Source organism: Rhinolophus sinicus, linkage group LG03, assembly GCF_036562045.2.
Source record: "Rhinolophus sinicus isolate RSC01 linkage group LG03, ASM3656204v1, whole genome shotgun sequence".
Lineage (NCBI taxonomy): Eukaryota > Metazoa > Chordata > Mammalia > Chiroptera > Rhinolophidae > Rhinolophus > Rhinolophus sinicus.
This window is the reverse complement of record NC_133753.1, coordinates 10268930-10295325: the sequence shown is the minus strand read 5'-3', so window position 1 is coordinate 10295325 and position 26396 is coordinate 10268930. Positions and strand designations below refer to the sequence as shown.

Sequence of the window (26396 nt, the reverse complement as noted above, 5' to 3'; positions counted from 1 at the left end):
TGTATGAGACTAGAGAACATGCAAACAGGCGGAGGAGAGGCGCCTTCTGAGGGGTGTGGAGGAAGTTGAAGCAGCACTTGCAGACACACCTTGAGGGTCTGTCTGCTGGAGGGAAAGGCACTGCGGGGCAAGAGGAAGAGCAGGAAGCAAAGGCACAGGAGGCTGAGTCCCAGGGGAGCAGAGGAGCAGGCGGGCGAGAAGCCGGAAGGGAGGAGGGGAGATGTGGCCACGAGCATACACTACAAAATCAGGGCCCGAAATGAGCACTTGCGGTCAGTCAGAAGCTTTATTTTGTAAGGACGTGTCCTCATTGTGAAATAAAATACAAAAGCAGCCCAAAATTGTATTATTTTCTAAAAACAGTTTTCCAGTTGGGGCTCATGTCCCCCTTCAGTAAAATCATTCTGAAGACATAAGAGGCTCCAGCTTGAACTTCCTCGGAACAGAGATGTGTTCACTGGTTAAGAAGCCCCAGTGAACCTCTTGCTCCTTAAAACTAATGGGCAAAAAACTTTAGAAAAGCAAATAGACCTTTCTCAACACAGAGCTTTGCCCGGTCACATCTGTAGTTTCTCAGAGCATCACACGGGACCTGTAGGAGACCAGGGAAGAGGCCAGCAAGCCCGCTTGTGACAAGACAGGCCTGGGCTGGAGCGGCTGGGGTTCGCTTCCCTCTTGCTTCACTTCTTCAGTCTCTGATTAGCACACATTCCCAGGGATGCTGTTCACACTTGGAAAAGCATCAAGAAGGCAGAGTTTCAGTAGGCACCAAGGCACACCTTGTCCATGGACGATTTTATTCTGGAAGAAACAGGAAGAAGTTGATGAGGCATGTCAACTCTGAAGAAACGACGACACAGATACCCACCATGGAACAGGCAGCCATTTGCGACGGGCCCGCCCCACGGTTCTCACAGAGAATGCATCTGTTCTGAATTCTCCCCCAGTTAGAGGCAGGAGGTAGCAGAAGCAAAACTGGCCACTTGCAGAAAAGGAAAGCAGTACCGCTGCCTTCGGCTCTCAGACTGATACTGATGCTTCAAATGCCATGTGCTGACTCACCTGTCAACTGGGTAGGGTTTTTCACAAAGGTTGACCAGCACGTACAAATGTCTCAAAGCATATTCGTACTGGAGGAAAAGAGACATAAAGGCACAAACATCAGCATTTCACCATACAATCAACTCTTAACTTAGGAATATCCCTCGTTTGTGGTTACAGAGATAGAGCATCTTGACCAGTGGTTCTGGACCTTTTCTGGGTCATGGACCCCCACCCACTATTTGATAATCTGGTAAGATTTATGAACCATCTCCTCCCCAAAAAATGCACCCATGCACAGGGCTGGCGGGCCTCCAGGAACACTCTCAGTGCCAGGTTAGGACTCCTGGCGGACAACCCTCTCTAGTACCGAGCACGTCCCCTGTCCGTCTGGCTTTTGGTTCTGGGAACCTCGTTCTGGGAGGGAGACACGTAGTAAGAGAGGGCTGAAAGGGATCGGAACAGATAAGACCGAAACAACTGGGGACGCTGAGCTTAAAAAGAACTTCAGGGGAGACTGAGAACTCTTGTGAGGAAGGAGGAAGAGATTCACTTTGTGTAATTCCAGAGGGTGAAAAAGTAACACCGGAGGATAAAGCATTAAATAAATGGGAAACTTTATTAAATACATGAGGAAAGTCCTTGGTTAAATAAATGCAAAAACAAAATGGAGTAGCTGCCAGTCCCAGGTGGCTACTGAACACTTGAAATGTGGTTCGTGTGGCTAAAGAACTAAGCTTTCAATTTTATTTCATTTTAATTCAATTCAAATGTAAGTCGCCACTGAGGCAGGTGACTATTGTATTGAAAAACACAGCTCTAAAGCAGGAGGTGGCAAACTTTTTCTGGGAAGGACGAGACAGTAAATATTTTAGTCTTTGCGGGCTGCCTGAGCTGCTTACCGCTGCTGCAGAGTGCAAGCAGCCAGTGTGACCGAGTTGCATGTGGCTGTGTTGCAATAAAACTTTATTTATAACAACAGGCTCGGTGGGGGAGAAACCAATAGGCTGTGGGCAGGCCTGGGCCTGTGGGCCACAGTTTGCTGATCCCAAGCATCACATAGTACTAACCAGCGATAAGGCTTTTTAGGTACCTTCCAACCCTGACATTTTACAATTTGCAGAAACCAGCATCACATAATACTAACCAGAAGTCTTTTTAGGTACCTTCCAACCTTGATATGCTACAATCTGCAGAAACTTGGTACCTTCTTCTCCTCCACAGGCCAGGGCCTGACTACAACAATAATTCTTGGGGAGGAGTCGGAACAGACGCAAAAGGGAGAAAAACCTGTGTGGCTGGTGCGAGGGATGGGGTGTGGCAGGGACAATATGGGAGTTGAGTCATCTATAACTGGGAACCTCCTATCCACTGGGACAATTAAGAGCGTCTAGGGCCAGGATTTATGGTCAGTGAATTTGGACAACCTTCTTCCTCTCATCCCGGTCAAAGGCCTCTGAATGAGCCCACGGTTTCATTAGGCTGGATGGAACCTTCTGCAAGGTAATGCAGCGGACGTGATTTCCAGGGACAATATTAATTTAGCTTTTGGGTTTACAATGTCAGGGAAAAGCCAAGCTGGCCCATGGAAGCTGGGGTGCAGAAGGTGGCGGCCCCAGGGGGCCTGGGCTTACCGTGGGGGAGTGCCAGTTAAAGCAGTACGTGCGGAAGTGTGACACGGCTGCCTGGTAGCAGTCGTGAGCCGTGAGCGGGGCTCTCTGTGACAGGAGTCTCTCCACCTCGTCATCAGACCTCGCGAGCAAGGAGACAATGTTTTGCACGGACTTCTCAATGACGTTCCTGGCCTGTGAAGAAACCCATTTTTTCTAAATGCATCTTAATGCAGCCTCTCCTGGAACCCTGGATGGGTTAGAAGCTTCTCTTCTGGCAGCCCCCACCCCAGTAGGTTAAAAGAGATGCGAACAGCTGCATTCTGCAGGGGGCAAACATGTGCACAAAGCTTCTGTGACAGCTAGAAACCTTTAGAAATACCTTGCCTTTTAGGGATCTCCTGGCATGACGGAAACCTTTACATATAAATACCTGAAGAACAGGCATGACCCACTCTGAGGAAAGCAGGGGCGAGGCAGGGCATAGAAATTGTGCCCCAAAGTAGATTGTTGTCCCATGAATGGTGCTAGGTGTTCACAGACACCTTTGTCCATTGCAGAAACACTGAAAGGTCATACACAGGGACACAAAGGGGGGCACTGTTTCCCTCCCAGATGACGAAAACCAGCATCATAGAGAGAAAGTTGCTCCTTCATTAACCAAAATTTACAATCCAGTCCTCTGACCATCCCACACCACCCCCAGCCAGGGTGTGTTTCATCCGGGTCCGACCGCCACAAGGACTCACTGCCCACTGTGTGTCAGACCAGTGGTGGCCCAGAACCACGGGGGTCCCCGAGACCTCTCAGGGGCCCGGAAGGTCCCCCTTTTCCCAACTATGTAACTGCGTGAGGTTGGGTTTTCCTCATCATTTCAGCCAGAACAACAGAGCCCAACAGAGTGACTGCAGAAGCAGGTCAAGAACTAGCTGTCTTCTATTACACTGGGCAGAAAAGAGATGTAAAGCCATGCTGCCATTCTCACCAAAATTGTTTTTATTTTAGAAAATGGTTATTTTTCATAAAAAAACATTAACACAAAAGGAGTCTTTTATTGTCATTTCTAAATGAGTTAATATTTTTTAAATCTCAGTGTTCATTTCTAATGCAGAAAATAGTGATAGAACCCACATAAACATAAGCTCTGGGGGACGAATGATTTTAAGACTATGAAGAGGTCCAAGGCTAGGAAGTGTGAGGGCTGCTGTGTGACACTGGGGCTCCAACAGGAAAACTACACCCTGGTTCATACACTATTATTAATTGTCAGGCTTCTTAGAGAAACAAATTTAAAATGGATCACACAGATTTTTTATCTTTCCCTGAACACTGGGGCCATATTCCAGCCCATCATCCCATGTGCTGCGCCGATGAGGGCACAGAGCTGACACCGAGCTGGCTCTGCTGGGAGGACGGTCGGTCAGCCTCCACCCAGCAGCCCAGTGCGTGCACGCCTGGTGGTTCTGGCTGCACAGCTGGAATCTGACAAGTAATTCTGCCGGTTCCAAACAAACTCCTGAGCTACTGAAAACGAGAATTTTAGGCCATGACTATGATTTCCTAAGGAAGTAGAAATTTTTGATGGATTGGATTTTCTAAAAAACATGATTAGCTAATAACTCAGCAAGCAGCCAAACTAAAATATCTTTTAAGCAACAAGGTAGAAAAGACAAAAATGCCCATCTGCCAGGGCCTCTTGGCAGGATACAGGAGATGAGCCCCCAATTTCTTTGCTTCCTGCTACTACAGAGATCAAGGTCAGTTTACCAATGAAGAATGAAGACAGCCACTGCTCCATTTACTGGTTTCTATTTACACAGAGTACAAAGGCCAGTTTCCTCTCCCACATGCTCCCATGTGGCAGGCGGAAGGTGAGCCAGAGTTCTGTCACCGGGCTCTAAGCAACACTGGGTAATGGTCAGGAGGCAGAGACCGTGCTTGGCAGGCCGGGAGCAGCACTTCCGACCACGACTTACCTCCAGATGCATGTGGATTTCCTCAACCAGACGCCTGGACGCCTGCAGATCGTTGGTGGACATCAGTTTCCTTTTCATGATCATGAGGGGCACCTCAGGGCTTGGGGTGAGGTCAAGGCGCTGGACCGGAGGCAGGGAGATAGGAGAACTGGCTTTGTGTTTCAGTCCCTGGAACTGCATCAGTTTCATGGTAGAGATGGACTGGGGCGGGGAGAGAGAGAGACAAAGCCAGTGTCAGCGGAAGAGCAGATGGACCAAATGCAGCCTGGGTCCTGGAGGCTCACGAGTTCAGGACCACGGACGGGACACAGTCGCAGCCTGAAAACACGTGCCAGCAGCAGGCAAGGCAACATGTTTGAGCACCTAAAATCCACCGATGATGAACTTCAAAAATGCCGGGCACCTTTTGCAACAGAATTGCTATTCTTTCATATATGAAAGGCAGCCGCTCCTCCATGGTTATACACCGTGTGGACCAGGGTTGTTTCAGCCAGCGGCGACCCTGGGTTGTGCTCAGCTCCCACGCTCATCACCTGTCCCTAGTGACCAGAAGTAGGAAAGTGCAAAGCATCTGTCCAGGTTAGAGCTGAGGGCTGGTCCACGGAGCCGAGCAGAGCTAAAGCTGGAGGTGCCACCTAAGCCCAAGCCACCGGCTGCAACCTTGTCCAGACAGACCTGCTAAACACACCTATTTACCCACCTGGGTCTTTCTGGACATAGCTGAAGGGGGGAAATGTCTCTAATTTACAGCCAAAGGGTAAAGGTAACACCCTGCAACTTGCAGGGAAGCAGGACCCCGAGAATCCCGGGATGAGGTTCTAGGGGCCACGCCATGGAAGCTGGAGAAGCTAACCCCTCCCTGGGTGCCTGGCCTGTGTTTTGTGTTTCGGATGCACACCCTTCCTTAGCGCATGAGGGATCTGACGATGGAGGACATGGAGATGCAGAGGTGAAGGAGCTGCCCAAAGTCTCACTACTTCGCAAGTCTGAACCTAGCAAGGTCTGAGTCCAAAGCCCGAACAGGGTCCCCAGGATGAAGTGGCCACGAGAGGCTCAGCCATCCTTGCCTTGGCCATTTCTCACCCGGATCCCCTTTCTCTTCAAGACATAAACGTTCCAGGTGAGTCAGCTGGGGACTTGAAGGACTGACAGCAAGAGTGCAAGGCTCCGCTGCTCACCTTGTTTCCATACTGCATGACGTGGCTGGTGTTGGTGTGGGATTTGACCAGCTGGTACTGCCTGTGGAGACTCTCTTGGGTCAAGTCCTCCTGCAGAAATGTAAACAGGAAAGTCCTTCAGCCATGACAGGCGGATGGTCAAGACCCAGCTGAACAGCAGCCCCTCGAAGGGCTCACCACGTCCGAGTCTTCCATCCAGTTGACGCTGTACCAGTCCCCCAGGTACGTGGACCTCTGCTCATCGTAGTAACAGGCGTAGGATGACTCGTCAGGATTGGCAGCGGTAGTTGCATAAACTAGGAGGAATGAAAGACATGTTTTGGTCACATTTTATACTCTACAGTGGACTGAACTCGAAGCTCGGGTCTTTCCTTCTTTCCTAGTGTAATCAGTGTGCCACTTGGAGTCAGCAGAGGGAGGGCGGGAAGGCATCACTGCAGCCAGCACTGTTTGCGCATGCTAATCCGTCTAAGATGACAAGTGGAAGAAAGAGAGGCCAATTGACAGACACTTTCTGCAGCAATAGGCAAGCGTGCATGCTTACTTAGACATCGAGCTATTTTAGAAGAATGCTGCAAGATTTTAACAGCTTTGGAGACTTAGTTTCTGGAGAAAATTAACATTTATTGAAGAAACAGTTAGTTTTAGATGGAACCTATGCAATAGCTACCATGGGCTCGGAATTGTTCTGGATGGATGTTATCCCTTAAAATGATAAATAAACAGACATAAAGATCCTATCTTTATCCCCATTTTACAGGCGGGGATAACTAAAGGTCAAGGAGGGTAAGTCACCTGCCGAAGATCAGAGAGCCAGCAGGTAAAGTGCCGCAAAGGACCGAGACAAGTCCAAAGACGGTGTAACTTTGGACTTCAGGAGCTTTCAGAACCTGGAAGAGCCCTGTGAAGCTCACGTGCAGATTCCTTGTTCTCTGGCCACAAATCCCCGAGGAGCAGAGGGAGTCCAGAGCTGCCCACACCTATCTCCCTTCTTCTACACACTGGCTGCCCTGGGCCCCTGCTTATGTCGAACACTTGGTTCTTTACATTGGCAGAATCAGAGAATGACCAACTGCACCTCTGAGTAACGTGCTCACCCCACCTGGCTCAGAGGCCAGGGCTCCCACCACCTACCGTTGATGTCGCTGGGCAGGTTGTTCATCATGGACCCAGACTCACAGGCTTCGATGTAGAACACCATCTGTGAGGCAAACGAGACGGTTAGACTCACACCCCGGCCAGGCAGATCTCTCGCCGTCGCTACTTTGGCTCTCCCCACTCTCTTGACCCATTCTGAGGAGTCTTTCACTTTTGTTTACATCTCTGCTGAAAGAGGCTGCTGCCAGAGGCTACAGAGCTGTTGTCATATACACCAGAAGGACTCAAAATGTAGTCATCATTAACACAATAAAATGATCTATTAGCTGAAATAATGCAGAGAAGACGAGCCACAGATACTGTCCCACGCAGGGAGACAGTACGACGGCCATCTTTCCACGTTACTACCGTGTCCACGCCCGAGCTATGCAGTTTCTATAACAGGTGCCATGGGGCGAGCGAATGCCAAGGTGAAAACAAGATGATGGTGTTTTCCTCCCCAACTGCCCCAAATTGGTGACAGTTCTAGGACCATTAGCCCTCAAAGTGCGGTTTCTGGACCAGCAGCATCAGTGTCAACTCAGAAAAGGCAAATTCTCAGGCTTCTCCCCAGACCTGATCTGGGGGTGGGACCCACAGTCTGTGATAACAAGATCTCCAGGGATTCTGATCTAATAGCTAAAGCCCGAGAATCAGCAAAGGTTCATCCTGGGAAACCAGACTGACCAAAAGGACACCCTTCCAGAAAACACAGCTGCCCAGGGTTAGAAGGCCGGTCGTGGAACCGCGGGCTCTGCTGCCACACGCTGCCCGCCCCACAGCCATTCCCCACAGCCACCCCGGGCGCGGATGTTACCTTTTGGTACATCTTGTGTTTGTACATGTAACGGATGGTATGATTCAGGTCCTTGACATGAAGCTGAAAGGTAAGAACACTGACATTCAGACCGAGATCTCAAGAGAAACCATTTGCTGGATAACCCATTAATAAAGTCTCCTATGGATGCTTTGTAAATTCTTATTTACCTATCCTGGAAAGAATCATAGTGAACAGCATATCCCAGAATGTCATCGCAAGGGTTTTGTTCACGTTTTAAAAGGGGAAGAGAATGCGCTTCCTCACTCATTCCTTTGTCCAGAGCATTTCAGAGACAGTGTTCTATCACTGCATCTAGTGCAATGCTCCCAAGCCCTGGGCAGCGACTGATGCTGGGATATGAAAAGAAATGCAGGGAAAACCTGCCAGAAGAGATGCCTCTGGACCGATTTCAAGCTGCTAACGGTGCCCCCACACTCACCTGCCACACGTACCACCCTGGTAGGACATTAGAAACCTGTATCACAGGTTTCATGTCACCACTGAGATTTTGTTTTCCATTCTCCTAGTTTGCCTGTACAATGTTAAGAAAAACTCACATCATCATTAGGAAAAGCCAGTATTCCAGTAGCTCCGTGATCGGTGAAGTAAACGAACACGTGATCCCGGGGGCCACTGCCAAGAGAGAACAGACAAGAGTCAAAGTCGACGTGTTCTGTTTCTATTTCTCCTTCCATGTCTCTGAAAAGTTGCCCTTATCAAAAAACTAAGAAGAGGGGGCGGCCGGTTAGCTCAGTTGGTTAGCGCGCGATGCCCTTAACACAAGGTTGCCGGCTCAATCCCCACATGGCCACTGTGAGCTGCACCCTCCCCAACTAGATTGAAACAACTACTTGACTGGGAGCTGATGGGTCCTGGAAAAACACACTTAAATAAATAAAAGTTTTTTTTAAAAAAACTAAGAAGTTTGAGGATTACAGTCTCCCGACCAGGTACAAAAAGGAACGTATCGCTGAGTGCTATTCTGAGCCACAAGGCATATCCTAGAGCCTTGGAAATCTGAATCACAGCCAGGGAGGAGGAGAGACCTTGGTTGACAGACCAGGTGTGATATGGATAGTGAGGTCCTTTGGCAATTGGGTCTCATTCCAGGTAGCCACACTCTCTCTCCAACCAGATCTCCCCAAAATGAACAAGGAGGCAAGGACACACAGCCAAACATGGTCCTGCAGCTCCAACTTCCCCTGCAGGCCCCTCGGCCTGTACACAGCCTGGGACGCCCACCTGCCTCCTCACCAGGGCTTCCACTCAGAGGGCACTGCTTCAAGGTTGCAGAGATGTGATAACTCACTTGGGACCAATTTGCTTCATCCCACGTAGATGTCCATCTCTGCTCTAACTCACACCGGCTTACTTGTGCCTAGGTTTCCCCTCTAGCTTGACAGGAACAGCGCCATGTGCCAAGTACCTGAGACTCTCTGAAGGCATGCTATTAAAAACCTGACATCACATAGAAATGCTCCATAAACTGATGCTCCATAAGCTGACCAACAAGACAACGCTAACCCACAGCTGGCAGGCAAGCCTGGGGTTAGTTTTCCCCAGACGAAGGTTAGCTGTGTCCTGCTGAATGGTTCCTCCCCACTGCGCTGACCTGTGATCAGAGCACATGGTCGGCGGCAGGACAGGGCCCTGCAATCTGACCGGCCGCAGGGCTTCCTGCCTGTCTCAGCGTGTTCCTCAGGCAGTGGAATGTACCACCACTAGGATGCATGGACGACAAAAAGCAGTGGATTTAAGTGACGGGGAACGTTTCATTAAGAATGAAGGACCCCGGGGCGGCTGGATGGCTCAGCTGGTTAGACCACGAGCTCTCAACAACAAGGTTGCCGGGTCAAGTCCCACAGGGGATGGTGGGCTGCGCCCCCTGCAACTAAAGATTGAAAACGGCGTCTGGACTTGGAGCTGAGCTGCACCCTCCACAACTAGATTGAAGGACAACGACTTGGAGCTGATGGGCCCTGGAGAAACACACTGTTCCCCAATGTTCCCCAATAAAATTGAAAAAAAAGAATGTAGGACCCTGAATCATAGTATTAATTTGGTACAGAAATGGGCTGCCAAACGAAGCCGTCAGTCTTGTGGAGCCTGTCTTAAATCAGCTGTTTCTCATGGTAAACAGGCCAGGAGCCAAGAAAAATGCCTGTTTCAATTCTCCATTCTAAGGTGTCAGGTCATTCAGGAAAGTATGACAGCCATAAAGCAGACTTTACCTCTTCAAGACCTTTCCAGATCCTTTGCCCTTCACTGCTTCTGCGTCACCTCTCAACACAGCAAGAAAATTTTGTGGGGTGACATCCTACAAAGAATGGGGAGATGAAATCAGATGCAGCTGTCATTCCAACTCCAAGCGTTTGCTGAGTCTGGAGTTGACCCAGGCCACCAGCTCACACATCTCCAAGGGCTCAAGGTTTAAGAACAAACATTTCAGAACTAAGAAAGACCCAAAACATGGTCAGTGTTTCTGGGACATGCGCACGACCTTTTCTCAAATATCACCTCGTCTTTGGGTGACGGCAGCTAAGCAAGCCTGCCATGCCTTCCTGACCATTATAAAGTCCATGTGGAGAAACACAAAGAAACTGGTCAGTAGGGACAAGTGGCAGAGGAAAAGCGTACCACCTCAGGGAGACAGCAAAGAGGGAGCAGAAGCGTCAGCACTGGGCCCTCCGCTTTGCAAGCTGCTGCCTGAAGGGAAGAATCCCAAGGATATTCGATGTACTTAAATGAGATTTTGTAACTTGATACCAGATCACTGAAAAATGCAATACAGAAAAGCACAAAGGAAAAAAAGATCACCAAACATACCACCACTTAGATTCCAGACATTTCCTTATATAACAATATAGAAACAATTTTGTAAAAATGGGATACTTACATTACACGTATGATGTGTACTTGAATTTAAGAGAAAACTGAAACTGAAAGAACTGCTAAACTTCAGATAAACATTCCCAAAAGATCCCTCTGATATTAGTTCCTAAAAGTTCACCAGGAATATAAGCTCCTAGAAGATCCCTCAGATATTAAGAAAAAGAAGACGATGAAAACTGTGCAGCCGAAGTCATTATGGTGCTTTTAAAAATGTGTCAATTTATAGTCTCAACTGGAAGGGATATAATCATCTGAAAGTGATATGCAATAATAATAATTAATGAAAAAGTATCTCAGCAAAATCCGGACATGCTTTGCGCAGGGTTGGTGCTGAGAACTGATTTTCGGAGAAGAGTCCAGATAACCCCTAATCATATAAACAGCAACACCTCAGGAAAACCAGAGATTATCTGAGGACATCTGTTATCGGCTTAAAGTATAAGAGACTAGAAACTAAAAGTTGGTACTTACTTCTACCGTTACCCTTTTATTTTCCTCTGCTTTCTTTTAGAATGCTTAGAAATTACTCCTTAAGCACCAATCTTACTACCAACACAAAACACTGACCAGGAATCAGCCTGGTGAGGTTCTAGAAATGAAGTGCACAGAAGAGGGAAAAATCACCATGGAAATGAAAAGAACCCCCGCCGGCAGCCCACCCACGCCCCCTCACCTCGCCGGTGTAGTCCTTCAGGACTCCCTTGTACACATCCGAGCCGTTGGGCCTGTTGATCACAACTCCAGGAGTGGGGTTGCTGAAAATCAAAGGACACAAGTGAAGCACAAAATCTGTCTAGTCTCTGAAATCTCTCCCCTCAAAACCACGTGGGGCCGGCCCGGTGGCCCAGGCGGTTGGAGCTCCGTGCTCCTAACTCCGAAGGCTGCCGGTTCGATTCCCACATGGGCCAGTGGGCTCTCAACCACAAGGTTGCTGGTTCAATTCCTCAAGTCCCGCAAGGGATGGTGGGCAGCGCCCCCTGCAACTAAGATTGAACAGGGCACCTTGAGCTGAGCTGCCCGCCAGATGGCTCAGTTGGTTGGAGTGCATCCTCTCAACCACAAGGTTGCCAGCTCGATTCCCGCAAGGGATGGTGGGCTGTGCCCCTTGCAACTAGAAACCGCAACTGGACCTGGAGCTGAGCTGCACCCTCCACAACTAAGATTGAAAGGACAACAACTTGACTTGGAAAAAAGTTCTGGAAGTACACACTGTTCCCCAATAAAGTCCTGTTCCCTTCCCCGATAAAAATCCTAAAAAAAAAATAAATAAATAAATAAAAAACACGCCCCTGTTATGTATAAAAATAGCAATGGGCCATGTGTGTTGGACACACTGCTCACTGCCCAAACGGTCACCAAGTGTTAGTGGTTTCAGCAGCTGGGGGATCTGGGACATCCCACAAGTCGAGTTCTAGGCAGGAGCAGTGAAGGGCTGAGTCCTAACACCCAGGACAGGGACCAAGGCCCAGGTGTGCCTGGCCTCCTGCTGGAAGCCACACAGCATCTCGGGTGCGAGATCTCAGAGCAAAACGACTTGCAGAAATAGGTCAGAAGACACGGATTTAATACAAGAGCTGAGGCGTGAGAGCTCAGAATGGATTCTGAGCTGTCCTGTGACCTTCGTCGGGGCCGCAGCAGGGAGATAGAGGAGCTGGGGAGACTAGTGCTGGTTGAGCTAAGTACGCATACTTGCTGTTCCTGATCGCCTCGAGAAATCAGGTAAGCAGCATGAGAGAACGATGTGTACAATTAGAGTCAACGAATAACAAATGTAAATAGATATATGAAGAAGGGTAGTGGAATCTAACCTACAAACACGCCTTCTCCATACAGGCCACTGAGGTGGGGTCCCCTCTGTGCTGTCTACCTGCTCGGAGGGCAGAAAGAAGCCCTGCAGAACCCAATGACGAGTTCTCCAAGCTGAGAAGGGACTTATGCTTTCAACCCGTCCAAAGCAGCAGCCCCAAACATCCTTCAGCACCCACTATCCATGTCCCTGCCACCACCAGGGAGCCCCGAGTTATGTGCAAAGCCCTACATGAAGCAGCCCTGGGGAATTTCATCTGTGAGTCTGTTTATACCCTCATGTTGGGCTACTCATCGAAGGATTCCTGAGAGTCTACATGCATTTATTTAAATGCCCTGAAGTCCTTCGCCACCAAGCTGAAAGAGCCCCATACTTACTCGTCAGAGTTGGCAATGTCATCATACATCATCACAATGATCTGCTCGTCTGGAATCCCATTGCGGTGAACAATCTGGTAGGCGTGGCACGCATCTGCCTGGGAGAAGTAATATCGTCAAGTGAGACTTTGCCCAGGAGGAGGCCAGCTTCGGAGTTCTAACGAGCAACATGTTCTTTCTCATGGGAGCGGACTGTGAATCATTCCCTATTGGTCAGGTCTTTAAGTGACTTTAAAACACATACATTTATATCTTTTCAACTCGATTTTTAACCGCCACCCCATCATCCAAGCTCTGATTCATTAGGCAGTTAATGTTTATGCGGCGCACACACATACACACACACGCACACCACCACCATATCTACCGGTAAAAAGGGCTTTGGAAAGAAAATCAATATTATGTCAGATTTAACCTACCCCTATGATGAAAGTGGAAGTCAGCATACACCCCCCCCCCCCCGACCTCAGTGACAAATCATCCTATTATTTTATTCCTGTCAGAGGCAGGTTCATTTAAGAAACAAAAACAAAAAAGACAAAAAATCTTGGGAATAAATCTAACAAAAAAAGTGCAACACTTACACACTGGAAATTATAAAATATTGTTAAGGGAAATTAAAGAAGATCTAAATAAACAGAGACATCTCACATTCATGGATCAGAAGACTTAGTACTATCAAAATTTAAGAAAAAAAAAAGATCAGCAGGCTTTTCTGAAGAAATTGACAAGATGATCCTGAAATTTTAACAAAATTGCAAAAGACCTAGAAGAGCCAAAAATATGTGAAAAAGAAGAACACAGGTGGAGAACTTTCACTTCCCAATTTCAAAACTACTCAGGGGAAAGAACACTCTTGACAAATGGTGCTGGGATAATTTGGATATCCACATTCAAAAAAGGTGACTGTAGGGCCTCACTTCATACCATACACAAAACTTAACTCAAAATGGATCACAGACTTACATGTAAGGGCTAAAACAAAGCTTTTGCAGGATAACTTAGGAGAAAATCTTTGGAACCTTGAGTTAAAATTGCAAAGATGTTATAGATGACACCAAAAGCATGGTCTATAGAAGAAAAAAAATTGATAAGTTGGAAATCGTCAAAATTTAAAACTTTAGTACTTCAAAGATACCATTAAGAAAATGAAAAGAACTAAGGTTGAACACTGGCACCTTGAGCTGAGCTGCCTCCCGGATGGCTCAGCTGTTGGTTGGAGCGCGGGCTCTCAACCACAAGGTTGCCGGTTCGACTCCCGTAAGGGATGGTGGGCAGCGCCCCTGCAACTAAGATTGAACACGGCACCTTGAGCTGAGCTGCCTCCCGGATGGCTCAGTTGGTTGGAGCGCAGGCTCTCAACCACAAGGTTGTCGGTTTGACTCCCGCAAGGGATGGTGGCCTGCGCCCCCTGCAACTAGCAACAGCAACTGGACCTGGAGCTGAGCTGTGCCCTTCACAACTAAGACTGAAAGAACAACAACTTGAAGCTGAACAGCACCCTCCACAACTGAGATTGAAAGGACAACAACTTGACTTGGAAAAAAAAGGCCTGAAAGTACACACTGTTCCCCAATTAAAAAAGTCCTGTTCCCCTTCCCCAATAAAAAAAATCTTTAAAAAAAAAAAGAAAATGAAAAGACAAACAACAGAAGAAGAGAAAATATTTGCAAAACACATATCTGACAGAGGACTTGTATCCAGAATATATAAAGAACGTGTACCTCAATAAGACAATCAACCCAATCAAAAATAGAGAGAAGATCTGAATAACTATTTCACTTAAGAAAACATATGAATGGCTAAAAAGCACATCAAAAGATGCTCAATATAATTACTTATTATGGAAATACAAATTAAAGCCAGAACGAGATACCACAGCCAGACAGACAATAACAAGTGTTGGTGAGGATGTGGAGAAAACGGAACCTCCATTCACTGTTTGAGGGAATGTAAAATGGTGCAGCCTCTTTGGGAAACAGTTTAACCTTTTCTTAAAAAGTTAAACATAAAATTTACCATATGACTCAGCAATTCTATTCTTATATATCTGACTAGAGAAACAAAAACACTTATCTATGCAAACAGACTGCACACAAGTGTTCTTAGCAGCACTGTTCATAATAGGCAAAAAATGGAAACAACCCAAATGTCCATCAACCGATAAATGGACCAATAAAATGTAGTCTGTCCATACAATTTAAGACTCGTTGGCAATAAAAAGGAATAAAGTACTGACACATGGTACAACACAGATAAGCCTCAAAAACACTACGCTAACAGAAGCCAGACATAAAAAACCCACATGTTGTATGGCTCCATGGATATGAAACGTTCAGAAACGGCAAATTTATAGAGACAGAAAGTATATTAGTGGGTGCCTGGGGCTGGGGACTGCAGAGGGGCCCGAGGGGTCTTACTAGGGAGACGGAAAAGCTCTCAAACTGATGTATGGTGATGTTTGCACAACTTACTAAGAAACCATGGAGTTGTACACTTGAAACGGGTGCATTACATGTGATATGCAAAATACGCTGCAATAAAATTGTACTTTAGAAAGGGCAGGTGCAGCGTGTCCCGTTAGCAACTCCCACACCGCGTGGACTGCTCACCACCACTCTGACAGGCAGGTGCTTTCTCCCCATTTCACAGACGGGGACCAGCTCGGAAAGGGCTCAGCACTGGACCCGTGCCTTGTGCCCTCTTCCTCGCGCACCAGTCTCCAAGTCACATCGTGATTCTCTCCTGGGCCCTTGGAGGTACTTGGTTGCCTCTAACTTTGTTAACTCACAGGGGTTCTTTGTAAGAGTCAAGTATTTACTGGCACTCAAAAGAAATAAAAGTAGGGTTAAATTAAGTCAAATAATTTGGAAGTGGTGTTGAAGGCTACTTCAACAGGAAGTGGTGTTGAATCACTTCCTTTGAACACGAGACCTATAAGCATTTTTCCCCTTAAAAACAGAAAAGCTATATGAGGTCACATTTGAGAGGAGAGTATTGAGTAAGACTTGACCCTCGGGACTACTGAACAGAGATTGTCATGGCTCAGCTTGTTTCACGTACGGGAGGAGTTCTGACAGGCTTACTAATACACCCCGTGATTTCCTGCTGCAGGCCTCTGTCTTGACACGGTCTGCTCCTGCTGCCGCCATCTCAGGCCAACTGTTAGTGAAACAACTAGCTTAGAACAAAGACCCAACACAAGCGGCACAGCTTGGTCACCGTCACTGTGAAGGCATCCACTTTCCGGCCAGGAAGGAGCTAAGAAGGGGTTCTCACGGTCTGCTCCTCTGGCAGGTGTGCACGTACCATCACCTCGAGACACATGCTCTGAGCGCTGCCCGGGGGGGCCAGGGTCAGCGGCTTTGTAGGGGTGCCTCAGTGAGCCCAGCACCAACCTCACATCTTCCAGAGGGAATAGAAGCTTTAAAATGAGATTATGTTATCTGTTCAAACGAATAGGTAAGCAGGTAAGCGGACAGCAGGAACGACACCTGAGGTCTGCGCTAGTCCAAAGCCCACGTTCCTTTCTGATCCTGCGCTGCCTCCGGCCTGTACCAGCACAGCCCTCCTGAACTAAGAACTAACTGCGTCCCCTAACTCAGTCCGCTCTGCCCTCCCTCCACACTAATCCCTTCCTACCACGCCCTCTTTAAAAGTGTGTTTGTTTGTTTTTTAATATAAGTGATACTTTGCAACAACACGGATTAACCTCAAAACGTTATACCAGGTAAAGAAGCCAGACACAAAAGATTGCATATTGTACAATTCCATTTGTATGACGTTTCTAGAAAAGGCAAAACAATATAGACAAAAAGCAGACCCGTGGCTGCATGGGGCAGGGACAAGAGCTGGAACTAACTGCAAATGGGCATGAAGGAACTTTCTAGAATGATGGAAGTATCCTAAAACTAGACGGTGGCAATGCTTGCACCACTGTTGGAATTTACTAAAAATCACTGACCTACACAATTATAATAAGTGAATTGTATGACATACAAACTTATGCCTCAAGAAAGCTGTTTTTAAACAGCGGTAATTGCACACATTTTTTAAAATATATAAAATGAAAGGTGGTCTTTCAGAAATGTGATGACTCTGCCACTTGACCCTCCATCGTCACATGTCTTCCTTCCAACTCCAATATGCACAAGTGGCAGACTTCTCCTCTACCTCTCTGCGCCCACTGAAACCTGCCGACCTGCCTGCTCGGCCCCAGGACACAGATGCTCTTACAGCCTACCTGGGAGGAGGGGTGGCCCCCTTCCTCTCCACTACACCCCCAACTCAAGGAGAGCAGAGGGGGGTGGACATCAACACTCTTACAGCTCCTCTCCTCCTGCCAACACAACACCAAACAGCTTCCTCCTTCAGAGCCCCCAGTAGTGACCCCAAACCCCTTGCTCCTAGTAACACCTGGCTCAGACCTGCCTCGCCTCCCAGTTCCTGGCATCCTCAGTTCTCCTGAGTACAGTGAGCTTCACCATCAACCCACTTCAACAATCACCCCACTGCCCTACCCAGGCCTTCCATCTTCCTTCTCCATGTGCTCGAATCTCTCGGTCCTGAAAGAAATGCTCCCCCAGCCCCATTCCTCCCTGGTGACCTACTTCTTTTTCCCTTCACGAGCCTGTGGGAGGACAGAGTGTCCACTGTCACCACATGCTGCTTGCACTTTGGGACCTCTCCCTCCCTTTTCCCCTCACTGCAGTCTGGCTTCCACCCCGCCCCTGCAGAAACCCACCCTCACCGGGCCTTACCCACCCCACACTCAGGACGCGGGAGGCAGAACAGCCCACCAAAGTCACCACAGACTGAACCCCTCTCTGTCATCCATGAATTTCCAGCCCAAAATGGAAACTGAGAAATCCAATTCAGTCAAAACAAAACACGGTTAAAATAACCATCACAACGCACTTAGCTATGATTTAATCGTGCCTGGTGTCTTCATCTTCCCTAAACAAACGCGATTTGTGATCACGAGTGCTGTGTTAATCCAAGAAAAATGTAAGCCTCCAGAAAAATGGAAGTTTAAAAGTCTGTTTAGGTTCTACAGGGAAAGTTCTTTTAAATGCTCTCTAATTAGCCTCCAAAGTGGATAAAGAGAGTTTGGCAGCTGGCTGGGAACAGAACCAGGCCAACAGGGAGTGGGGCTGAAATCAGTGGTGACTCAGCAAACGAGTTTCCTCTCCTGCAGCCTAAGCCGCTTCATTCTCCCGTATTTAGGGACAAATATTTCAATCTGTGCCCACTTCTTTTGCATAGCTTCCCTTTAGTCTATCTCAATATTAACTAGTTTTCCCCAGGGAAACTAGCAACACTCAAGGGGGGAAAAAAGGCTGTCTGGGAACAAAGGGTAACTGGATACCTATACTTAATAATGTTTAACCAACTGTTTTTTTAAAGCTGGTTGTACACAAACCAGGATGGCTGATGAATCAGCCAGCTGAAGATCTGTGATCTGTATTGAATACCTTATCTTTCCAACTTGGGTAGAGAGGGAGGAGACTCAGGTTGCTCCTGGAAATGGGTCAGGTCTGTGGTTAAGTATTAAAAGCAAAAGGAATCATATGTTATGACAACAAGGTTTTAGTCGAGCCAAATTTCCTATTTAGCTAACATACAAAAGCCATTCAAGAAGTAAGTCACTCAATAATCATCAATTTTAGAGCTGGTAGGGGGTTCATCTAAAGCAAACCCTAACCTAAGATGAAAACCGACACCCTGGGAGGGAAACGTGGGTGAGGCACTGCCAGGCCATCGGGAACAGAGTCTAAGCCTGTGCTGTGCAGTACAGCGGCCACTGGCCACATGTGGCAATGAGCACTTTAAAGGTGGCCAGCCTGCCCTGAACGCCACACGAGTATAAACACACCCTGGATTTTGAGGACTTGGTACCAAAAAAAAAAGTAAGGTATCTTATTACCAACTCTTAATATTGATTACAAGTAAACTGATGAGTTTGGATATACTGGGTTAAATAAGATAAACATTACAGTCACCTATTTTTTTTTCTGTTGTACTTTTTAAAAACGTGGCTACTAGAAAATTTCCCATGACACATGTGGCTGTCCTATCAGACAGCGCTGCTCCAAAGCTAGTTGGCCTGTGTTTGAATCCAGGCTCAATCACCTGTCACCTGGGCCACGCGGGTGAAGTGCTGACCCGTTCTGTGCCTCAGTCCACTCATTTGTAAAGAAGAAATAAGAGCTGGATCTATTGCCTGTCAAATGAGTTCATCTGTGTAAAGGGCTCTTAGAAGAGAGCCCACATGTGCTGTAATAGCCTATGCATCTTGTTTCTGAGAATTAAAAGATGAAATTACTTTTTAAACAACAACTTTATTGAGATATAATTTGCACACCCTGAAAGTCGGCCTTTTAAAATATACAACCCGGTAATTCAACTATTTGCCTAACAAAATGAGTTCATTATGTTTCACACAAATATATATGTACAGCCCAGTGGTTTCTAGTATATTCACAAAGTCATGCAACCCTCACCACTATCTAATTCCAGAACATTTTCATCATCCCAAAAAGAGACCCCAAACCCATTAGCAGTCATTCCCATTCTCCCCTCCGCCCAGACCTTGCCAACTGCTAATCTGTTTTCTATCTCTATAGACACCCCTATTCAGCACATTTCATATAATACAATATGTGGTCCTCTGGGACTGGCTTCTTTTATTGAGCACCACGTTGAAGTCTGTATCAGTACTTCATTCTTTTTTTTTTTCTTCCCTTCTTCTGCCTCCCCCCCACTCCGGTTCAAGCCGTTGTTTCTCAGTCTACTTGTGTAGGACACGGCTCCCTGGCCCATGCGGGTATTATGAGCCTTGCGCTTACCGCACCACCACCCCCTTCTGAGGCAGTCAGTCACCAGTTGTCGGCTCACAGCAGCACACGCTGGCTGCCAGCCACTCACGCTGGCCACCAGCTGCTCCTGGCAGCACATGGTAGCCCACAGCAGCCCATGGAAGCCTATGGCAGCTCACGCCAACCTCCAGCTGCTCACCGGCCCAGCTCCAGGGAGAGCCGTTGTTCACAATCTTAGCTGTAGAGGGCGCAGCTCACTGGCGCATGTGGGAATGGAACTGATGAACTTGGCAGGAGCATGGCGCTCCAACCACCTGAGCCACCAGGCGACCCCACTGCCTTCTTTTTTATGGCCAAATAATCTCTCCTTTTATGGACAGACCACATTTCCCCTTATATGGCTAGACCATTTTGTTTATCCATTCATCAGCTGATGGATATTTGGATTGTTTCCACCTTTTGGCTATGATCATTCAAGTACAAATTTTTGTGTGAACATATGTGTTCATTTCTCTTGGGTGTATACCTAGTAGTGGAATTCCTGGTAATCCTATGTTTACCTTTTGAGAAACTACCAGACTATTTCCCAAAGCAGCTGCACCATGCTACATTCCTACCAGGAGGCTGCACTTTTAATGTATTTACAGATGTGGATTCTTTTCTCTCTACTTCCTGTCAGGCTGATTTGGCAGAAATGCCAGGAAGGATGGGGAGGAGGGTGCAAGGGGAGAGCAGCAGGGCTGAGGCATGGAGGGCAAAGAGCCCCAGGCTTCAGTCATCTCTGCACCCCAACTTCTGTGTGGCCTCAGGCAACTCACTTCCTCTTTAACTCTCAGTGTCCTTACATACACAATGAGATGTTTTTGACCAGTGAGTCTCGATTAGGGATATCTAGCAAAGGCTTGGGACATTTTGGTGGTTACAGTGGGGTGGGTGATGCACCGGCGTCTAGTGGGTAGAGGTCAAGGATGCTGCAACACCCTACAATGTACAGGACGTCCCCCACCCCACCCCCACCCCATGCCAAAAATGACCTGTCAATAGCACCACAGTTGAAAACTTTGCATTAGATTGAGGTGGCCCCCCCATAATGGCCATTTTGAGGAACTACCAAACTGCTTTCCAAAAATAGATGTACCATTTTATAATCCCCCCAGCAACATATGAGAATTCCCTTTTCTCCACATCTTCGCCAACACACATACTTTCGCCAGTCTAACAGGAGTATAGATGGCTTTTTAAAAAGTAGGTCCTAGGGCCGGCCCAGTGGCTCAGGCGGTTGGAGCTCTGTGCTCCTAACCCCGAAGGCTGCCGGTTTGATTCCCACATGGGCCAGTGGGCTCTCAACCACAAGGTTGCCGGTTCAATTCCTCGAGTCCTGCAAGGGATGGTGGGCTCCGCCCCCTGCAACTAAGATTGAGCACAGCACCTTGAGCTGAGCTGCCACTGAGCTCCCAGATGGCTCAGTTGGTTGGAGCACATCCTCTCAACCACAAGGTTGCCAGTTCGACTCCCGCAAGGGATGGTGGGCAGTGCCCCCTGCAACTAGCAACCGCAACTGGACCTGGAGCTGAGCTGCGCCCTCCACAACTAAGACTGAAAGGACAACTTGACTTGGAAAAAAGTTCTGGTAGTACACACTGTTCCCCAATGAAGACCTGTTCCCCTTCCCCAATAAAATCTTTAGAAAACAAAAAAAAGTCTGTCGTATTAACAATGTCAGGACTGTTTACAGAATGCCAGTGTCATAGAGAAAAAGCCCAATCACTTTCTTACCTGGTGCCTATAATTATACCAGCCATTTGAACCTGCGACAATGACCACCCAGTGCTTGCCTCCGTCCTCGGGATCATCTATGAGGACAGCACCAATCCCCAGGACCAAGCTGAGCCACACAGCTCCTTCCCAAATCATCCTGCACCGTGGAGTTCGACTGCAGAAACCTGAGAAGAGAACGGCACAGTCAAGCCAAAAAGGAAGGACAAGAACAGAAGAATATCATTGTTGGCCCCTGAGAAAATATCACAGTAAATGGGTCAAAAAAGATAAGACCATTTAATCGTCAGACAGAACATGCTGAGGGTATAAAAATGCTGACAGAGTGGAATTTTCTTTTCAGCTCTGCTGCCCCTTGCCCCAGATGGAGAAAGTTCTTTGGGGGAAACTTTCAAAGTTTTTGTCACAACTTATACTGCAGCAGATAAAACTCACCAACAAAATTCACTGTATTAGAAAAATGTCTACCCATCCTATGCACTGTTTGCAAGAAAAGAATATACATGTAATATACGCACAGAAAAATGTGGAGGGCAGACATAAAATATAACGACAATTCCTGCTGGGAGGTAGGTAGAATTAAGGATGATTTTCTTTTCCATATCTGTCTCTTTTCCTACAATTAATGCATATTACTTATACAATGAAATGTGTCAAAATTCAGCACATGTTCCATATAAACACCGAGGGGCAATTTATAAGTTTGTGAGCGAGCTATGTGGATAAGCAATCATCAAACATTGGCAGCCCAAATGAATGTCTTTGAATGACACAACCCATTAACATGCATTCTGTGCAAAGGCAGGGAAAATATTTTAATCCTTGTTTTCTAGGAAGGGGAGCGTGAAGCAAGAGAGAAGTGACTTGCCCAAAGCCCTCGACAGTTGGCTATGGCCTTCCTGCTGCTGCATGGTTTTGCAGCCCAAGACTATTCCTTAAAAAAGTACCGTGTTTCCCTGAAAATAAGACCGGGTCTTATATTAAGGTTTGCTCCAAAAGACGCATTAGGGCTTATGTTCAGGGGATGTCATCCTGAAAAACATGCTAGGGCTTATTTTGCGGTTAGGTCTGATTTTCAGGGAAACACGGTACATGCCCAATTTTATACTCTGTTGCCAAAACTTTAAATAAAGCTTTAAAGCACCAAAGGCAGGACTAAGACTGAGTCCTGGCCACCATGCATTACTCAGATCAGACCCTGCCCTGCGTCCCAAATACGTTATTCTAAAAAAAACCAGCCTTCCTGAGACAGAAGCCAGGCCTGTCACTCCGAGATAAGAGGAAAAACCGTCTTTGAGATGTAGGAACTCAGAGCAGAACAGTCTGCGAGGCTGATCTCTGCCTCCGACGCCATTTGGCAAACAGTGCTGGTTCACTCACTCCCTTTTTCATTCGCTCACTCATTCATTCACCACCCACCAAACAACGTGCTGGGCGCGGGGGAGGCAGAAGGGACAGGACAAAGCGTCTGTCCTCACAGAGCACCAGCCAGCTAAGGCAGGAACCTCCTCTCTACCGAAGACACCGACCCCCACACTCCGTACGCAGCACTGGGCTAAAACTAAAATGGTGGCTTTGCCTCTTAAGTGAGGAAAACAAGAAACCTCGAATCTGCTGAAAGTTTAAAAACCCAAGAGCACCTCAGGCCAGTGCTTCTCCAGCTTGACTGTACACCCAGATCACCTGGGGGGTCTTGTTAGCAGATTGTGATTCTCGGGTCCTGGGCAGGGCCTGAGACCCTGCATTTCTTTCTTTCTTTCTTTTTTTTTTTTTTTTAAGATTTTATTGGGGAAAGGGAACAGGACTTTATTGGGGAACAGTGTGTCAATCTTAGTTGTGGAGGGTGCCATTCAGCTTCAAGTTGTTGTCCTTTCAGTCTTAGTTGTGGAGGGCACAGCTCAGCTCCAGGTCCAGTTGCTGTTGCTAATTGCAGAGGGCGCAGCCCACCATCCCTTGCGGGAGTTGAGGAACCGGCAACCTTGTGATTGAGAGCCCACTGGCCCATGTGGGAATCGAACTGGCAGCCTTGTGAGTTAGGAGCACGGAGCTATAACCGCCTGAGCCACCGGGCCGGCCCCGAGACCCTGCATTTCTGACAAGCTCAAAGAGATGGCCGGCCAGGTCTAATGTAGCAGGCAGGCCTTTTTGCTAACCCTGGCGGCCTCCATTCCACATCTGCCCCGAAGCCCAGCATCCCGACACTGCTCTATCCCCACGATGTCTCCTCCCAAGGACTCGATTCCTAATCAGTAAACTGACTTGGGCCAAATTCAGGGTTCTTGAGCTCTGTCACAAGGTCCATGGATGGATGGGTCACTTCAGCAAGGTGTCCCACATTTGTTTTTACGATTATCCTTACACGGCCAAGTGTTCTCGTTGGTTTAGTTTTTGTTTTGTAGTATGGTGCATAACAGACACTAGGGAACAGATAGATGAGGGCAGCAGACCGCGGCCAGAACCTCCCCGGTCTGTTAATGTGTTAACGTACACCTGAGGAAGCTCCCCCATGTCCACCAGACCTGACCACAGTTCACCGTGGGGCTGGGAGGTAACAGGAGAAGGTGCAACTATACAAACGTTAGAAGCAACAGTGAGGTCAGGCAAGAGAGCCAAGGAGCAAAAGCACCCCATCCCCAAAGCTCCCCAGCAGCCCCCACGAGGGAGGTGTTACAGTGATTACTAAGGTGATGTCCCAGCAGCCTGCTGGCTGGGCTAAAGCCTCCCTGGGAAGCCTTCCCCAGTTAGGGGATGGCAAACTTTTTCTGGAAAGGGCTGGATAGTCAATATGAGCTTTGCAGGTCATGCCATCTCTGTCACAACGATTCAACTCTCCCACTATATCGCGAAAGCAGCCAGAGACAATCCGTAAACCAGTGGACATGGCTGTTCCAATGAAACAGGTGGTCTCTTTGGTCCGCCCTAGGGAGTGAGTCTGTGCCCTCAGCCCACATGACAGGTACAGCCTGGCTGGTGTTTTATTATCTTTCATTGACAATCATTAAAGGGGCTCCCTGGTTTGCACACCAGTCTCTTCTGAGTTCGGTTCGTGTGACTTAATCCCAAAGAGGCTCATTCCTCTGGAGGCAGAGGTGTGTGACTTCTACCCTTCATATTAGGGACAAAAAAATGAATAAAATACTAGAATCAAATGGTTGGCCTGACTGTGAACAATAGAATGAACACTCCCGGTTAAACTGCCTAAATTAGCAAACAACACAACAGGTACTGGAAAAGCAGCGCCAGGTTATTTTTAGAAATTCAAGTTTATCTTTCACTTTTCTACTAATATACCAGCAAGTTATTCCACAGTGAGGAAAAGTGCCCTATAAGTACACAAAGATGCTTTCGTAGGTAACATTTGGCAATAGTTCTCCTTTACCATTTTTTTTTTCTTATGAACACAGAATGTGGTTCCTTGAACATAATGGCAAGTTAAAAGCCTCATAGTATGACACTGATTGGAAAAAACCAGCCTTCCTGAGACCACTTAAAAAACACATACACTAATCCTATTTTGGGAAACATTGGGGCCTGGGGCGAAGATGAGATGTGAAAGTACTATCATCATCCCATTCCCCTCAGCAATGAATAAACACGTCTCAAAGCAACTGGCCTCAAACAGCAGTTTCCAGATCAGCGATACTCATGACAAAGTCACAAATAATCTTGCAGTATGCCTATTATTCTGGTTTTATCAAAGTGTAAGATCCATGAAGAAGTAAATGATCCCTGCTAAACTAGCTCTGCATGACTGCTATGTGTGCAGTGTACCAACCCATCCACCCAACAAATGGCCTGAGTACCCAGCAGGGGCTCACGCGCACTAAACAGGGAACCAAATGGACAAAACCCTGCCCTACGCTGACCTTTTAGTGGGAAGAGACCAGTGAAATGCGCGTACACGGGCTGTCAGGTGGTGAGGAGCGCCTGGGAGAAATTTAAGGCAGGAGAGGGAGTCCCAGCAGGAGCATGAAGTATCATCTTCAAAAGTGGAAGATTTTAAGGACGTGACGGAGCCTGCCTGTTTGTAACAGCAAAAAACACTGGAAGCAACATAAATGGTCATCTACAGGGACTGTCTAGTTAAAATATTATGATACATCCTTATAATGTGGTCCTGGGACGCTTTTAAGAAGAGTAAGGCCAAGCATGGAAAGATCTCCAAGGAGTACTGTTAGGGGATATGTTTTCAGTCTGCTAACAGTTTGCGGAGGAGAAAAACGATCCAGAGAGTTGAGCTCTCACCAGGGGAGAGAAGAAAATCTCCCCAAGAGTAATGTTGCACAGGGTAGGAGAGGGGATATTTGTGGTTTATGCTCTGAGCCACGCAGCGTGAGGGGTACTTTACACACGCCTCACATCAGCCTCGAGCCAGTCGCATTACTCCCTTCAGACACTTGAGAAAACTTTGGCTCAGAGGTAGAGAAACTGACCGGAAAGTGGCACTGCTGATGTGACACAGATCTGACTCCAAAGACTACTTTTTCCACTACATCACCTTGCTTGTCATAACAGAGTTGTCGAGGTGAACATCGGGGAGGCCCTGTAACCACGCTTGGGGCCCAAGGACAGAGCAGCCTCTGCACTTCCCATGGTGCCCTTCTAAGGCACTTGCGGGCAAGCCATATAAAGAGTTCTTCTCTCAGAAGAGCCCATCAAAGTGGGGCTGATTCACACAAAGTCAAGGTGAACGGACAGGCCTTCAGGACAAAATTTCACCACCCTCCAGTGATGAATTCTCTCCTGTTCCCTCTTGGTCCTAGGACTCTCTCAGGTTACAAGGCTACACTCCATCTGTGATTCAAAGGAACAATTCTGCTTGACTTCAAGAAATGTACCATCAAGTGGGGTTCGATTCATTTGGGAGGTTTAGGGCAGAGTACCCATTCGAGATAAACTGTCACCAACAATACAAGAAATAAGGTCACAGTCACATAACTAACAGTGTAGCAGAGTCAAGTTCA

At 47.5% G+C, this 26396-nt stretch overlaps 1 protein-coding gene across 3 annotated transcripts in view; it reads right to left on the bottom strand.

The window, feature by feature from the left end:
• Positions 1 to 267: 267 nt before the first annotated feature.
• The window catches only part of LGMN (legumain), a 37022-nt gene continuing 10893 nt past the window's right edge, over positions 268 to 26396 (bottom strand). For 2 of the 3 annotated variants that reach the window (XM_074327025.1, XM_019745360.2), the window contains exons 2-14: positions 21433 to 21599; positions 12839 to 12936; positions 11328 to 11409; positions 9994 to 10079; positions 8320 to 8395; positions 7760 to 7822; positions 6940 to 7006; positions 5983 to 6101; positions 5806 to 5895; positions 4628 to 4828; positions 2676 to 2846; positions 1063 to 1130; positions 268 to 801 (exon numbers count right to left, since the gene is read on the bottom strand). In XM_074327025.1, coding sequence (XP_074183126.1) covers positions 759 to 801; positions 1063 to 1130; positions 2676 to 2846; positions 4628 to 4828; positions 5806 to 5895; positions 5983 to 6101; positions 6940 to 7006; positions 7760 to 7822; positions 8320 to 8395; positions 9994 to 10079; positions 11328 to 11409; positions 12839 to 12936; positions 21433 to 21570 — 1302 coding nt within the window. In that variant the 5' untranslated portion in view covers positions 21571 to 21599 and the 3' untranslated portion in view covers positions 268 to 758. The remainder of the gene's footprint in view (positions 802 to 1062; positions 1131 to 2675; positions 2847 to 4627; positions 4829 to 5805; positions 5896 to 5982; positions 6102 to 6939; positions 7007 to 7759; positions 7823 to 8319; positions 8396 to 9993; positions 10080 to 11327; positions 11410 to 12838; positions 12937 to 21432; positions 21600 to 26396) is intronic. The other variant, XM_019745349.2, reaches the window with a different exon arrangement.